General features: G+C 39.9%; 1 protein-coding gene across 3 annotated transcripts in view; it reads left to right on the forward strand.

Annotated features, from left to right (window-relative positions):
• The window catches only part of ahnak (AHNAK nucleoprotein), a 19,605-nt gene extending 3,218 nt beyond the window's left edge, over positions 1–16,387 (forward strand). Inside the window, exons 2-3 of one of the 3 annotated variants that reach the window (XM_075481525.1) lie at positions 430–8,745; positions 9,304–16,387. In XM_075481525.1, the coding sequence (XP_075337640.1) occupies positions 430–8,745; positions 9,304–15,398 (14,411 nt within the window). In that variant the 3' untranslated portion in view covers positions 15,399–16,387. Of the gene's footprint in view, positions 1–429 lie in introns of all 3 variants that reach the window. The other 2 variants (XM_075481524.1, XM_075481523.1) reach the window with 2 other exon arrangements.
• The last annotated feature ends 701 nt before the right edge of the window (positions 16,388–17,088 follow it).

The following is a 17,088-nucleotide window of genomic DNA, read 5'->3' on the forward strand; positions in this document are numbered from 1 at the left end:
AAATGAAGATGCCATCCCTGAACATTAAAGGGCCAAAGTTGGAGTCTCCAGATGTTGACATCAATCTGAAAGGCCCTAAACTTGAGGGTGATATGGATGTTAAAGTTCCAAAGATTCAAGGAAATGTAGAAGTTCCTGACATGGACATTGAAGGACCTGATTTCGATACTGAGGGCCACAAAGGAGGGTTTAAAATGCCAAAATTCAAAATGCCATCATTTGGATTGAAAGGTCCAAACGTTGAAGGTCTTGAATTTGATGTCAACCTTCCCAAAGCAAATGTCGATGTGAAATCACCTGATGTCAGCATTAAAGGGCCAGATGTTGATATTGAGGGACCAAATGCAAAACTGAAAGGACCCAAATTCAACATGCCAACAATATCAGGACCAAAATTATCCATGCCAGATGTGGATTTCAAACTCAAAGGTGACATGGATCTTTCAGCTCCAAAGATCAAGGGAGACATAAAAACACCTGACATTGACATCAAAGGTCCTAAGGTTGACATTGAAGGACCAAAGGGTGGATTTGAAATGCCTAAAATGAAGATGCCATCCCTGAACATTAAAGGGCCAAAGTTGGAGTCTCCAGATGTTGACATCAATCTGAAAGGCCCTAAACTTGAGGGTGATGTGGATGTTAAAGTTCCAAAGATTCAAGGAAATGTTGAAGTTCCTGATGTGGACATTGAAGGACCTGATATTGATATTGAGGGCCACAAAGGAGGGTTTAAAATGCCAAAATTCAAAATGCCATCATTTGGTTTGAAAGGTCCAAACGTTGAAGGTCCTGAAGTTGATGTCAACCTTCCCAAAGCAAATGTCGATGTGAAAGCACCTGATGTCAGCATTAAAGGACCAGATGTTGATATTGAGGGACCAAATGCAAAACTCAAAGGACCCAAATTCAACATGCCAACAATATCAGGACCAAAATTATCTATGCCAGATGTGGATTTCAACTTGAAAGGTCCCAAACTCAAAGGTGACATGGATCTTTCAGCTCCAAAGATCAAGGGAGACATAAAAACACCTGACATTGACATCAAAGGTCCTAAGGTTGACATTGAAGGGCCAAAGGGTGGATTTGAAATGCCTAAAATGAAGATGCCATCCCTGAACATTAAAGGGCCAAAGTTGGAGTCTCCAGATGTTGACATCAATCTGAAAGGCCCTAAACTTGAGGGTGATATGGATGTTAAAGTTCCAAAGATTCAAGGAAATGTAGAAGTTCCTGACATGGACATTGAAGGACCTGATTTTGATATTGAGGGCCACAAAGGAGGGTTTAAAATGCCAAAATTCAAAATGCCATCATTTGGTTTGAAAGGTCCAAACGTTGAAGGTCCTGAAGTTGATGTCAACCTTCCCAAAGCAAATGTCGATGTGAAATCACCTGACGTCAGCATTAAAGGACCAGATGTTGATATTGAGGGCCCAAATGCAAAACTGAAAGGACCCAAATTCAACATGCCAACTATATCAGGACCGAAATTATCCATGCCAGATGTGGATTTCAACTTGAAAGGTCCAAAACTCAAAGGTGACATGGATCTTTCAGCTCCAAAGATCAAGGGAGACATAAAAACACCTGACATTGACATCAAAGGTCCTAAGGTTGACATTGAAGGGCCAAAGGGTGGATTTGAAATGCCTAAAATGAAGATGCCATCCCTGAACATTAAAGGGCCAAAGTTGGAGTCTCCAGATGTTGACATAAATCTGAAAGGCCCTAAACTTGAGGGTGATGTGGATGTTAAAGTTCCAAAAGTTCAAGGAAATGTAGAAGTTCCTGACATGGACATTGAAGGACCTGAGTTTGATATTGAGGGCCACAAAGGAGGGTTTAAAATGCCAAAATTCAAAATGCCATCTTTTGGCTTGAAAAGTCCAAATGTTGAAGGTCCTGAAGTTGATGTCAACCTTCCCAAAGCAAATATTGATGTGAAAGCACCTGATGTTGACATTGAGGGACCAGATGCGAAACTCAAAGGACTCAAGTTTAACATGCCAACGATATCAGGACCAAAACTGTCCATGCCAGATGTGGATTTCAACTTGAAAGGTCCCAAACTCAAAGGTGACATGGATCTTTCAGCTCCAAAGATCAAGGGAGACATAAAAACACCTGACATTGACATCAAAGGTCCTAAGGTTGACATTGAAGGGCCAAAGGGTGGATTTGAAATGCCTAAAATGAAGATGCCATCCCTGAACATTAAAGGGCCAAAGTTGGAGTCTCCAGATGTTGACATCAATCTGAAAGGCCCTAAACTTGAGGGTGAAGTGGATGTTAAAGTTCCAAAGATTCAAGGAAATGTTGAAGTTCCTGATGTGGACATTGAAGGACCTGATATTGATATTGAGGACCACAAAGGAGGGTTTAAAATGCCAAAATTCAAAATGCCATCATTTGGGCTGAAAAGTCCAAAAGTTGAAGGTCCTGAATTTGATGTCAACCTTCCCAAAGCAAATATTAATGTGGAAGCACCTGATGTTGAAATCAAAGGACCAGATGTTGATATTGAGGGCCCGAATGCAAAACTCAAAGGACCCAAATTCAACATGCCAACTATATCAGGACCAAAATTATCCATGCCAGATGTGGATTTCAACTTGAAAGGTCCCAAACTCAAAGGTGACATGGATCTTTCAGCTCCAAAGATCAAGGGAGACATAAAAACACCTGACATTGACATCAAAGGTCCTAAGGTTGACATTGAAGGGCCAAAGGGTGGATTTGAAATGCCTAAAATGAAGATGCCATCCCTGAACATTAAAGGGCCAAAGTTGGAGTCTCCAGATGTTGACATCAATCTGAAAGGCCCTAAACTTGAGGGTGAAGTGGATGTTAAAGTTCCAAAGATTCAAGGAAATGTTGAAGTTCCTGATGTGGACATTGAAGGACCTGATATTGATATTGAGGGCCACAAAGGAGGGTTTAAAATGCCAAAATTCAAAATGCCATCATTTGGGCTGAAAAGTCCAAAAGTTGAAGGTCCTGAATTTGATGTCAACCTTCCCAAAGCAAATATTGATGTGGAAGCACCTGATGTTGACATCAAAGGACCAGATGTTGATATTGAAGGCCCGAATGCAAAACTCAAAGGACCCAAATTCAACATGCCAACTATATCAGGACCGAAATTATCCATGCCAGATGTGGATTTCAACTTGAAAGGTCCCAAACTCAAAGGTGACATGGATCTTTCAGCTCCAAAGATCAAGGGAGACATAAAAACACCTGACATTGACATCAAAGGTCCTAAGGTTGACATTGAAGGGCCAAAGGGTGGATTTGAAATGCCTAAAATGAAGATGCCATCCCTGAACATTAAAGGGCCAAAGTTGGAGTCTCCAGATGTTGACATCAATCTGAAAGGCCCTAAACTTGAGGGCGATATGGATGTTAAAGTTCCAAAGATTCAAGGAAATGTAGAAGTTCCTGACATGGACATTGAAGGACCTGATTTCGATATTGAGGGCCACAAAGGAGGGTTTAAAATGCCAAAATTCAAAATGCCATCATTTGGTTTGAAAGGTCCAAACGTTGAAGGTCCTGAAGTTGATGTCAACCTTCCAAAAGCAAATATTGATGTGAAAGCACCTGATGTTGACATTGAGGGCCCGAATGCAAAACTCAAAGGACCCAAATTCAACATGCCAACTATATCAGGACCGAAATTATCCATGCCAGATGTGGATTTCAACTTGAAAGGTCCCAAACTCAAAGGTGACATGGATCTTTCAGCTCCAAAGATAAAGGGAGACATGAAAACACCTGACATTGACATCAAAGGTCCCAAGGTTGACATTGAAGGGCCAAAAGGTGGATTTGAAATGCCTAAAATGAAGATGCCATCCCTGAACATTAAAGGGCCAAAGTTGGAGTCTCCCGATGTGGACATCAATCTGAAAGGCCCTAAACTTGAGGGTGATATGAATGTTAAAGTTCCAAAGATTCAAGGAAATGTAGAAGTTCCTGACATGGACATTGAAGGACCTGATATTGATATTGAGGGCCACAAAGGAGGGTTTAAAATGCCAAAATTCAAAATGCCATCATTTGGTTTGAAAGGTCCAAACGTTGAAGGTCCTGAAGTTGATGTCAACCTTCCCAAAGCAAATATTGATGTGAAAGCACCTGATGTTGACATTGAGGGCCCGAATGCAAAACTCAAAGGGCCCAAATTCAACATGCCAACTATATCAGGACCGAAATTATCCATGCCAGATGTGGATTTCAACTTGAAAGGTCCCAAACTCAAAGGTGACATGGATCTTTCAGCTCCAAAGATCAAGGGAGACATAAAAACACCTGACATTGACATCAAAGGTCCCAAGGTTGACATTGAAGGGCCAAAAGGTGGATTTGAAATGCCTAAAATGAAGATGCCATCCCTGAACATTAAAGGGCCAAAGTTGGAGTCTCCAGATGTTGACATCAATCTGAAAGGCCCTAAACTTGAGGGTGATATGGATGTTAAAGTTCCAAAGATTCAAGGAAATGTAGAAGTTCCTGACATGGACATTGAAGGACCTGATTTCGATATTGAGGGCCACAAAGGAGGGTTTAAAATGCCAAAATTCAAAATGCCATCATTTGGTTTGAAAGGTCCAAACGTTGAAGGTCCTGAAGTTGATGTCAACCTTCCCAAAGCAAATATTGATGTGAAAGCACCTGATGTTGACATTGAGGGCCCGAATGCAAAACTCAAAGGACCCAAATTCAACATGCCAACTATATCAGGACCGAAATTATCCATGCCAGATGTGGATTTCAACTTGAAAGGTCCCAAACTCAAAGGTGACATGGATCTTTCAGCTCCAAAGATCAAGGGAGACATAAAAACACCTGACATTGACATCAAAGGTCCCAAGGTTGACATTGAAGGGCCAAAAGGTGGATTTGAAATGCCTAAAATGAAGATGCCATCCCTGAACATTAAAGGGCCAAAGTTGGAGTCTCCAGATGTTGACATCAATCTGAAAGGCCCTAAACTTGAGGGTGATATGGATGTTAAAGTTCCAAAGATTCAAGGAAATGTAGAAGTTCCTGACATGGACATTGAAGGACCTGATATCGATATTGAGGGCCACAAAGGAGGGTTTAAAATGCCAAAATTCAAAATGCCATCATTTGGTTTGAAAGGTCCAAACGTTGAAGGTCCTGAAGTTGATGTCAACCTTCCCAAAGCAAATATTGATGTGAAAGCACCTGATGTTGACATTGAGGGCCCGAATGCAAAACTCAAAGGACCCAAATTCAACATGCCAACTATATCAGGACCGAAATTATCCATGCCAGATGTGGATTTCAACTTGAAAGGTCCAAAACTCAAAGGTGACATGGATCTTTCAGCTCCAAAGATCAAGGGAGACATAAAAACACCTGACATTGACATCAAAGGTCCCAAGGTTGACATTGAAGGGCCAAAGGGTGGATTTGAAATGCCTAAAATGAAGATGCCATCCCTGAACATTAAAGGGCCAAAGTTGGAGTCTCCAGATGTTGATATCAATCTGAAAGGCCCTAAACTTGAGGGTGATATGGATGTTAAAGTTCCAAAGATTCAAGGAAATGTTGAAGTTCCCGATGTGGACATTGAAGGACCGGATATTGATATTGAGGGCCACAAAGGAGGGTTTAAAATGCCAAAATTCAAAATGCCATCATTTGGCGTGAAAGGTCCAAAAGTTGAAGGTCCTGAATTTGATGTCAACCTTCCCAAAGCAAATGTTGACGTGAAAGGACCTGATGTTGACATCAAAGGACCAGATGTTGATATTGAGGGACCAAATGCAAAACTCAAAGGACCCAAATTCAACATGCCAACAATATCAGGACCAAAACTGTCCATGCCAGATGTGGATTTCAATTTGAAAGGTCCAAAACTCAAAGGTGATGTTGATCTTTCAGCTCCAAAGATCAAGGGAGACATAAAATCACCTGGCATTGACATCAAAGGTCCCAAAGTTGACATTGAAGGGCCAAAGGGTGGATTTGAAATGCCTAAAATCAAAATGCCATCACTGAACATTAAAGGTCCAAAAATGGAGGCTCCAGAGGTTGATGTAAATCTTTCCAAAAGTGACATTGACACAACACCAGCTGATATTGATATTAAAGTGCCAGAAGTCCATCTTCAAAGTCCTGATGCAAAACTTAAAGGACCAAAATTCAACATGCCATCACTATCAGGACCTAAGTTACCAGACTGGGATATTAACCTAAAAGGACCTTCGATGAAAGGGGATGTATCCGTCCCAAGTATAAAGGGAGATCTCAAAACCCCTTCAGTTAAAACTGAAGGTCCTAACGTTGATTTTGAATCACCAGAAGGAAATGTCAGTGGGCCAAAAGTGAAGTTCCCAACAATATCTGGACCCAAAATATCACTGCCAGATGTTAATATCAATCTGAAAGGACCAAAATCAAAGGTAGATTTGAAAGGAGATGTTCAGTTACCCAAGGCGGAACTTGAGGGACCAGATGTCACCATTGATGTCCCAGACACTGCCTCAAAGAAAACTAAATTTAAAATGCCAAAATTTGGATTCAAAGGACCAAAGGTAAAGACCCCAGAAACTGATGTGAAATTGGAACATGGAGATATAAATATTAAAGGAAAGACTGGTAGTTCTGAAGGACTTGATATTGATGCTGGATTTACTGGTCCAAAAGTAAAAGGATCCAAATTCAAGATGCCAAAATTTGGTTTCAAAGGTCCCAAGGTTGACATGCCTGACATTGATATTAATGTTCCAAAACCTGGGGTTGAAATAAAAACACCAGAATTCAATATTGACAGATCAGGAGATGACATTGAGAGTCCAAGTGGAAAGCTCAAGGGACCCAAATTAAAGATGCCAGCTATCACAGGACCAAAATTGTCTTTGCCAGATGTGGATTTCAATCTGAAAGGTCCAAAACTCGAAGGTGATGTGTCAGTTCCAAAGACTGAAGGAAAAATATCACCTGTAGAAGTCAACATCAAAGGTCCAAAGATGGACATTGAAGGGCCCAAGGGTGGATTGGAAATGCCCAAATTCAAAATGCCATCATTTGGACTAAAAGGTCCAAACATTGAAGGGCCAGAAGTTGATGTCAGCCTCCCTAAAGCTGATATTGAAATTAAAGGACCAGAAGTGGACATTGGGAGTCCAAGTGGTAAAATCAAAGGACCCAAATTTACCATGCCAAATATTTCAGGACCAAAACTTTCCATGCCAGATGTGGATTTCAATTTGAAAGGTCCAAAATTAAAAGGTGATGTAGATGCACCAAAAATAGGAGGAGATGTGACATTACCTGAGATTGACATCAACAGTCCCGAAATGGATATTGAAGGCCCAGATGTTAATATTGAGGGCCACAAAGGAGGATTCAAAATGCCGAAGTTCAAAATGCCATCATTTGGAGTGAAAGGTCCACATGTTGAAGAACCTGAAGTTGATTTAAGTCTTCCTACAGCTGACATAAATATCAAAACACCTGATGTGGACATCAAAGGACCAGATATTGACATTGACAGTCCAAGTGGAAAGATTAAAGGACCCAAATTCAAGATGCCAACCATAACAGGACCTAAGATTTCAATGCCAAATGTGGATTTCAATCTAAAAAGTCCCAAATTTGAAGGTGATGTGGATCTCTCAGCTCCAAAAATTAAGGGAGACCTAAAAACACCTGACTTTGACATCAAAGGCCCTGAAGTTGACATAGAAGGACCAAAGGGTGGATTTGAAATGCCAAAAATAAAGATGCCATCTTGGAACATTAAAGGTCCAAAAGTGGAGGCTCCAGATATAGATATAAAACTAAAAGGTCCTAAAGTTGAGGGTGATGTGGATGTTAAAGTTCCAAAGCTTGAAGGAAATGTAGAAGTTCCTGACATGGACATCGAAGGACCTGATATTGACATTGACGGCCAGAGAGGAGGGTTGAAAATGCCAAAATTCAAAATGCCATCATTTGGCTTGAAAGGTCCAAAAGTCGAAGGCCCTGAATTTGATATCAACCTTCCCAAAGCAAATGTTGACGTGAAAGCACCTGATGTTGACATTAAAGGACCAGATTTTGATATTGAGGGACCAAATGCAAAACTCAAAGGGCCCAAATTCAATATGCCAACGATATCAGGACCAAAATTATCCATGCCAGATGTGGATTTCAACTTGAAAGGTCCCAAACTCAAAGGTGATGTTGATCTCTCAGCTCCAAAGATCAAGGGAGACCTAAAAACACCTGACATTGACATCAAAGGTCCTAAAGTCAACATTGAAGGATCAAAGGGTGGATTTGAAATGCCAAAAATCAAGATGCCATCACTGAACATCAAAGGTCCAAAATTGGAGGCTCCTGATATGGACATCAATCTAAAAAGTCCTAAGCTTGAGGGTGATCTGGATGTTAAAGTTCCAAAGCTTGAAGGAAATGTTGAAGTTCCTGACATGGACATTGAAGGACCTGATTTCGATATTGATGGCCACAAAGGAGGGTTTAAAATGCCAAAATTCAAAATGCCATCATTTGGTTTGAAAGGTCCACAATTTGAAGGTCCTGAATTTGATGTCAACCTTCCCAAAGCAAATGTTGACGTGAAAGCACCTGATGTTGACATTAAAGGACCAGATGTTGACATTGAGGGACCAAATGCAAAACTCAAAGGACCCAAATTCAACATGCCATCTATATCAGGACCAAAACTGTCCATGCCAGATGTGGATTTCAACTTGAAAGGTCCAAAACTCAAAGGTGACATGGATCTTTCAGCTCCAAAGATCAAGGGAGACATAAAAACACCTGACATTGACATCAAAGGTCCCAAGGTTGACATTGAAGGGCCAAAAGGTGGATTTGAAATGCCTAAAATGAAGATGCCATCCCTGAACATTAAAGGGCCAAAGTTGGAGTCTCCCGATGTGGACATCAATCTAAAAGGCCCTAAAGTTGAGGGTGATGTGGATTTTAAAGTTCCAAAGCTTGAAGGAAATGTTGAAGTTCCGGATATAGACATTGAAGGACCTGATTTTGATATTGAGGGCCACAAAGGAGGGTTTAAAATGCCAAAATTCAAAATGCCATCATTTGGCATGAAAGGTCCAAAAGTTGAAGGTCCTGAATTTGATGTTAACATTCCCAAAGGAAATATTGACGTGAAAGTGCCAGATGTTGACATTAAAGGACCAGATTTTGATATTGAGGGACCGAATGCAAAACTTAAAGGACCCAAATTCAACATGCCAACAATGTCCGGACCAAAACTGTCCATGCCAGATATGGATTTCAACTTGAAAGGTCCCAAACTCAAAGGTGACATGGATCTTTCAGCTCCAAAGATAGAGGGAGACCTAAAAACACCTGACATTGACATCAAAGGTCCCACAGTTGACATTGAAGGGTCAAAGGGTGGATTTGAAATGCCTAAATTTAAGATGCCATCACTGAACATCAAAGGTCCAAAGTTGGAGTCTCCCGATGTGGACATCAATCTAAAAAGTCCTAAACTTGATGGAGATCTGGATGTTAAAGTTCCAAAGCTTAAAGGAAATGTTGAAGTTCCCGAGGTGGACATTGAAGGACCTGATATTGATATTGAGGGCCACAAAGGTGGGTTTAAAATGCCAAAATTCAAAATGCCATCATTTGGCTTGAAAGGTCCAAAAGTTGAAGGTCCTGAATTTGATGTCAACCTTCCCAAAGCAAATGTTGACGTGAAAGCACCTGATGTGGACATTAAAGGACCGGATTTTGATATTGAGGGCCCGAATGCAAAACTCAAAGGACCCAAATTCAATATGCCAACAATATCAGGACCAAAACTTTCCATGCCAGATGTAGATTTCAACTTGAAAGGTCCAAAACTCAAAGGTGACATGGATCTTTCAGCTCCAAAGATAGAGGGAGACATAAAAACACCTGACATTGACATCAAAGGTCCCAAAGTTGACATTGAAGGGCCAAAGGGTGGATTCGAAATGCCTAAAATCAAGATGCCATCATTGAACATTAAAGGTCCAAAAGTGGAGGCTCCTGATATGGACATCAATCTAAAAAGTCCTAAGCTTGAGGGTGAAGTGGATGTTAAAGTTCCAAAGATTCAAGGAAATATTGAAGTACCTGACATGGACATTGAAGGACCTGATTTTGATATTGACGGCCACAAAGGAGGGTTTAAAATGCCAAAATTCAAAATGCCATCATTTGGCATGAAAGGTCCAAAAGTTGAAGGTCCTGAATTTGATGTCAACCTTCCCAAAGCAAATATTGACGTGAACGCGCCAGATGTTGACATTAAAGGACCAGATTTTGATATTGAGGGACCGAATGCAAAACTCAAAGGACCAAAATTCAATATGCCAACAATATCCGGACCAAAACTGTCCATGCCAGATGTGGATTTCAACTTGAAAGGTCCCAAACTCAAAGGTGACATGGATCTTTCAGCTCCAAAGATAGAGGGAGACCTAAAAACACCTGACATTGACATCAAAGGTCCTACAGTTGATATTGAAGGGTCAAAGGGTGGATTTGAAATGCCTAAATTTAAGATGCCATCACTGAACATCAAAGGTCCAAAGTTGGAGTCTCCCGATGTGGACATCAATCTAAAAAGTCCTAAGCTTGATGGTGATGTGGATGTTAAAGTTCCAAAGATTCAGGGAAATGTTGAAGTTCCTGACATGGACATCGAAGGACCTGATGTTGATATTGAGGGCCACAAAGGCGGGTTTAAAATGCCAAAATTCAAAATGCCATCATTTGGCTTAAAAGGTCCAAAAGTTGAAGGTCCAGAATTTGATGTCAACCTTCCCAAAGCAAATATTGACCTGAGAGCACCTGATGTGGACATTAAAGGACCGGATTTTGATATTGAGGGCCCGAATGCAAAACTCAAAGGACCCAAATTCAACATGCCAACAATATCAGGACCAAAACTTTCCATGCCAGATGTTGATTTCAACTTGAAAGGTCCCAAACTCAAAGGTGACATGGATCTTTCAGCTCCAAAGATAGAGGGAGACATAAAAACACCTGACATTGACATCAAAGGTCCCAAAGTTGACATTGAAGGACCAAAGGGTGGATTTGAAATGCCTAAAATCAAGATGCCATCACTGAACATTAAAGGTCCAAAAGTGGAGGCTCCTGATATGGACATCAATCTAAAAAGTCCTAAGCTTGAGGGTGAAGTGGATGTTAAAGTTCCAAAGATTCAAGGAAATGTTGAAGTTCCTGATGTGGACATTGAAGGACCTGATATTGATATTGAGGGCCACAAAGGAGGGTTTAAAATGCCAAAATTCAAAATGCCATCATTTGGTTTGAAAGGTCCAAACGTTGAAGGTCCTGAAGTTGATGTCAACCTTCCCAAAGCAAATGTCGATGTGAAAGCACCTGATGTCAGCATTAAAGGACCAGATGTTGATATTGAGGGACCAAATGCAAAACTCAAAGGACCCAAATTCAACATGCCAACAATATCAGGACCAAAATTATCTATGCCAGATGTGGATTTCAACTTGAAAGGTCCCAAACTCAAAGGTGACATGGATCTTTCAGCTCCAAAGATAGAGGGAGACCTAAAAACACCTGACATTGACATCAAAGGTCCCACAGTTGATATTGAAGGGTCAAAGGGTGGATTTGAAATGCCTAAATTTAAGATGCCATCACTGAACATCAAAGGTCCAAAGTTGGAGTCTCCCGATGTGGACATCAATCTAAAAAGTCCTAAGCTTGATGGAGATCTGGATGTTAAAGTTCCAAAGCTTAAAGGAAATGTCGAAGTTCCTGAGGTGGACATTGAAGGACCTGATATTGATATTGACGGCCACAAAGGAGGGTTTAAAATGCCAAAATTCAAAATGCCATCATTTGGCATGAAAGGTCCAAAAGTTGAAGGTCCTGAATTTGATGTCAACCTTCCCAAAGCAGATATCGACGTGAAAGTGCCAGATGTTGACATTAAAGGGCCAGATTTTGATATTGAGGGACCGAATGCAAAACTCAAAGGACCCAAATTCAACATGCCAACTATATCCGGACCAAAACTGTCCATGCCAGATGTAGATTTCAACTTAAAAGGACCCAAACTCAAAGGTGACATGGATCTTTCAGCTCCAAAGATAGAGGGAGACATACAATCACCTGGCATTGACATCAAAGGTCCCAAAGTTGACATTGAAGGGCCAAAGGGTGGATTTGAAATGCCAAAAATGAAGATGCCATCATTTGGCTTAAAAGGTCCAAAAGTGGAGGCTCCAGATATGGACATCAATCTAAAAGGCCCCAAAGTGGAGGGAGATCTGGATGTTAATGTTCCAAAGCTTAAAGGAAATGTTGATGTTCCTGAGGTGGACATTGAAGGGCCTGATATTGATATTGAGGGCCACAAAGGTGGGTTTAAAATGCCAAAATTCAAAATGCCAACATTTGGCATGAAAGGTCCAAAAGTTGAAGGTCCTGAATTTGATGTCAACCTTCCCAAAGCAAATATTGATGTGAACGCGCCAGATGTTGACATTAAAGGACCAGATTTTGATATTGAGGGACCAAATGCAAAACTCAAAGGACCCAAATTCAACATGCCAACTATATCCGGACCAAAATTATCAATGCCAGATGTAGATTTCAACTTGAAAGGACCCAAACTCAAAGGTGACCTGGATCTTTCAGCTCCAAGGATAGAGGGAGACATTAAATCACCTGACATTGACATCAAAGGTCCCAAAATTGACATTGAAGCGCCAAAGGGTGGATTTGAAATGCCAAAAATGAAGATGCCATCATTTGGCTTGAAAGGTCCAAAAGTGGAGGTTCCAGATATGGACATCAATCTAAAAGGCCCTAAAATGAAGGGGGATGTTGATTTTAAAGTTCCAAAGCTTGAAGGAAATGTCGAAGGTCCTGAGGTGGACATTGAAGGACCTGATTTCGATATTGAGGGCCACAAAGGTGGATTTAAAATGCCAAAATTCAAAGTGCCATCATTTGGCTTGAAAGGTCCAAAGGTTGAAGGCCCAGAATTTGATGTCAACCTTCCCAAAGCAAACATTGACGTGAAAGCACCTGATGTTGACATCAAAGGACCGGATATGGATTTCGAGGGACCAAATGCAAAACTCAAAGGACCCAAATTCAACATGCCAACTATATCAGGACCAAAACTTTCCATGCCAGATGTAGATTTCAACTTGAAAAGTCCCAAAATCAAAGGTGATGTTGATCTATCAGCTCCAAAGATCAAGGGAGACCTAAAAACACCTGATATGGACATCAAAGGACTAGATGTTGACATTGACAGTCCCAGTGGAAAGATCAAAGGACCCAAATTCAACATGCCAACTATATCAGGACCTAAGATTTCAATGCCAAATATGGATTTCAATCTAAAAGGTACAAAACTTGATGGTGATGTCGATCTTTCATTTCCAAAGATAGAGGGAGATATAAAAACACCAGACTTTGACATCAAAGGTCCTGAAGTTGACATTGAAGGGCCAAGGGGAGGATTTGAAATGCCTAAAATCAAAATGCCATCATTTGGCCTAAAAGGTCCAAAAGTGGAGAGTTCAGATGTTGACATAACTGTTCCCAATCTCACCGCTGATGTCAAATCACCAAACATTGACATTAAAGGGCCAGAAATTGACATAAGAGGAACTCATGAAAAATTCAAAGGACCCAAATCCCCAGATTTAGACATCAGTTTGAAAGGGCCAAAAGTGAAAGGAGATGTTGATGTGTCGACTGGAAAACTTAAAGGGGACATAAAAGGCCCACAGATGGACATTGAAGGACCAGCTATAGAGTTCGACAGTCAAGGTCGTAAAATTAAAGGGCCCAAATTCAATATGCCAACTATTTCAGGGCCAAAGATCTCTCTACCAGACGTGGATTTCCATGGAAAAGGTCCTAAAGTGAAAGGCGATGTTGATGTTTCAGCTCCAAAGATAAGAGGAGACATAAAGACACCTGACATTGATATTAAAAGCCCAGAGATAGGTATTGATATAAATGATGCTCATGCAAGTATTCATAATGATCCTGAAAAAACTGGTATTACATTTCCCAAGTTCAAAGGTCCAAAGTTTGCAATGAAATCTCCAGAAATGGACATGCCTGAATCCACAGTTAAAGCACCTGTAGTTAGTATAGGAGCAAAAGGTTCCAAAACAGAAGTTAGTTTTCCAGATGCTGAAGGAAGTCTTGATGCCCCTGACATAGACTTTCATGTAAAGGGGAAAAAGGGAAAGTTTAGATTTCCTAAAGTGAAAGGAAAGGCCAAGAAGCCAGAAACTGACATTGAAGCACCAGCAGTACACCTCGGTGAGAACACATCTAATATTCATGTCAAAGGAACAAAGTCAAAAAAGCCTCTTTTTGGCAAGCTTCATTTTCCTGATGTGGAGTTAGATATCAAATCCCCAAAAGTCAAAGGTGATGGATCTTTATCTGAAATAGATTTGCCATCTGCTAGCTTGAACACTGCCATAGATGGTTCTGGTGGTGCAAATGTTCATTTGGAAGGGCCAGATGTGAAAGTAAACACCTCAAGTGGGAAAATGCCAAGTGTTTCAGGAAATGTAACTGGCGGCCTTCAATATCCAGAGGGTACAATCACATTTCCCAAAATCAAGGTACCAAAATTTGGCATTTTATTGCCCGAGTTGAAAGGCCAGGAAGGTATGGGAAAAGTTGAATCAAAACTTACAGCCAGTGGAGACATAAACGTACAGTCTCCTTCTGTCAGTTCACAAAATATTGAGATTCCAAGCCCAGAACTGAGGCATAACGAAGGCAAAGTAAAGGTAAAGATGCCAAAATTCTTTGGCAAATCAAAAGCAAAAGTCAGTAGTACAGGGGATCTTCGTGGACCGGATGTAGAATTGAGTGCAAGTGGGAAAGGGAATAAGGGCTCTAAAGAACTAAGTGTACCTTCTGGTGAACTATTGGGAGGGAAGTTAGAACTGGAAGGTAATTCTGGACTCAGCGTGTCAACTAAAGGCAAGTCAGCCTCACTGGATTTATTTAAAAAATCAAGACACCGGTCCTCCTCTCTGAGTGATGAGGGGTCGCTTGCAGTTGGTTCTCCTTCTGCTAACTTAGAAGCTGAGGGTGGTGACATTTCATTAGACCTGGGACCAAGCAAGGTCAAAGGAAAGAAAGGCAAGTTGAAGTTTGGCACGTTTGGAGGATTTGGTGCAAAGTCAAAGGGCTCATATGAGGTGACACTTGGAGAAGACAGTGAAGCAGGGATGGAGGGGAGTGCAGGTGTTTCTGCACCTCCTAAAAAATCTAGATTGTCTTCTTCCTCAAGTAGTGACAGTGGTTCAAGAGGTGGTTTCAGGTTCCCAAGAATTGAGCTATCAGTTTCTCCAAAAAAGTGATTGTGAGACAAATTAAACTCTCATGGACACTCCAATACATTCTCCTAATACAGAAAACTCTTCAAAGTTTGGTTCTTTAAAATTTATTTGGGACATGCACAGTCATCTCAGTTTGTTAATCACAAGTTCTTTTTAAAAAAAATAATTAGACAGGTGTGCATGAGATTGTTTAAAACTACTTCAACATGTAAATAAGATTAATTTGTATTGTAATAATAAATATTGCTTTTGTACATAGTACAGATTTATTGAACATATGCCATCTTACAAAATGATCAGCGATAGTTTGTTACAAAGTTTGTCACTGTCAGGTTTCATTCTGTTAAATGAATGTTTTTAATGAATGGGTGTGGTTTATTTGTATCCAGGGGTCTATGCACAGAACAGATACTTACAATAGTTACTTTGAAGGAAAATGTTCTTATACTTCCAAATACACATTTAAGCAGTTACTTTTTTTACTTATTAAATGGTGTTATTTTCAAGCTTTGTTAATATATAATCATTGCAGAAGCATATTTTCACAACATAGAGCTGGCCCTTTATAACACATTCTAAAGAGTGACAATGTTGTATATAGCATAATTGCAAAGACAATCATTTGGTTATTCTCTGAAGTGCTGTGAGTACCTTTCTATTCTTTTAAAAGAAAAAGTATTTGCTTGAATTCAGTGCCATTTACCACAATACAAACTAGCTTTGTTTATTTTAAACAGGTTTTCTAAATCCTGTAATTTTCACAGTTTACTGATTCACTGTATTTTGTTGATTTTTTTTTCATTCTCTTTGTATACACAAAACTATTGCTTACATAAAAAAATTACACAAATACACAGTCACTTTTTGATGTCATTTGTTTGCAGAAAAGTTCTGTGATTATAGAAAGTTGCATAGAATTGATCAGATATGGTGGAGAAATGTACTCTTTGGGTCTATTATTTTGTGTGCATTCTGCTAAATAAACTCAATAAACAGATTTATAGAATTTATACTCTGGAGTCTACTTTTTTGCATGTGATCCATTGAAATTAGGATACGTGTTTTTGAAACCATTTTGAGATCACTTTTTCACTATAAACGAAGGGTCATGAGGGATACATTAACCCCAGTTAGCCCATGAAATACAGAAAACATACAAAGTATGAGGTGATACATAGGGCGGTATCACTGCAGTTATAAAACACTGAACAGGTTTACCATGAACTGCAACATAGAAAAGCATGCAGTAATGTTGCAACTACAAGAACAACAATTGGACTTAAATGAAGGATAACTACTGTATTAGTATGATAGTATAGTATATATAAAAAATATTGAGGACCAATAATCACCAAAATATAAATGTATGATTTCTATAAGTGTACACTGTTGATATTCAATCAGTGAACTAGCATAAAATGAAAACTAGAAAAAGAAAAAAGGTAAACAATAGTTGATGATGGGATAAAAGCTGTTTTCTGCATTTGATTTTGAGATTGTCTATCCCAATGAATAACTGAGTGCCCGATTTCTTTTTATTTCTTTTTATTTTTCGTTCTTCTATGAACTAAACTCATATCTTATTAAAACAAAACTTTTATTTACCACACTATTTATGCATGACAGGGAGAACCATACTACAAAACCGATCATAAAGGCTTTTTTGTGTCTTGTGACTTGAAATCTTTACATTAATACCCAGCTCTATTAG

Source organism: Odontesthes bonariensis, chromosome 13 (genome assembly GCF_027942865.1).
Source record: "Odontesthes bonariensis isolate fOdoBon6 chromosome 13, fOdoBon6.hap1, whole genome shotgun sequence".
Taxonomy (NCBI): domain Eukaryota; kingdom Metazoa; phylum Chordata; class Actinopteri; order Atheriniformes; family Atherinopsidae; genus Odontesthes; species Odontesthes bonariensis.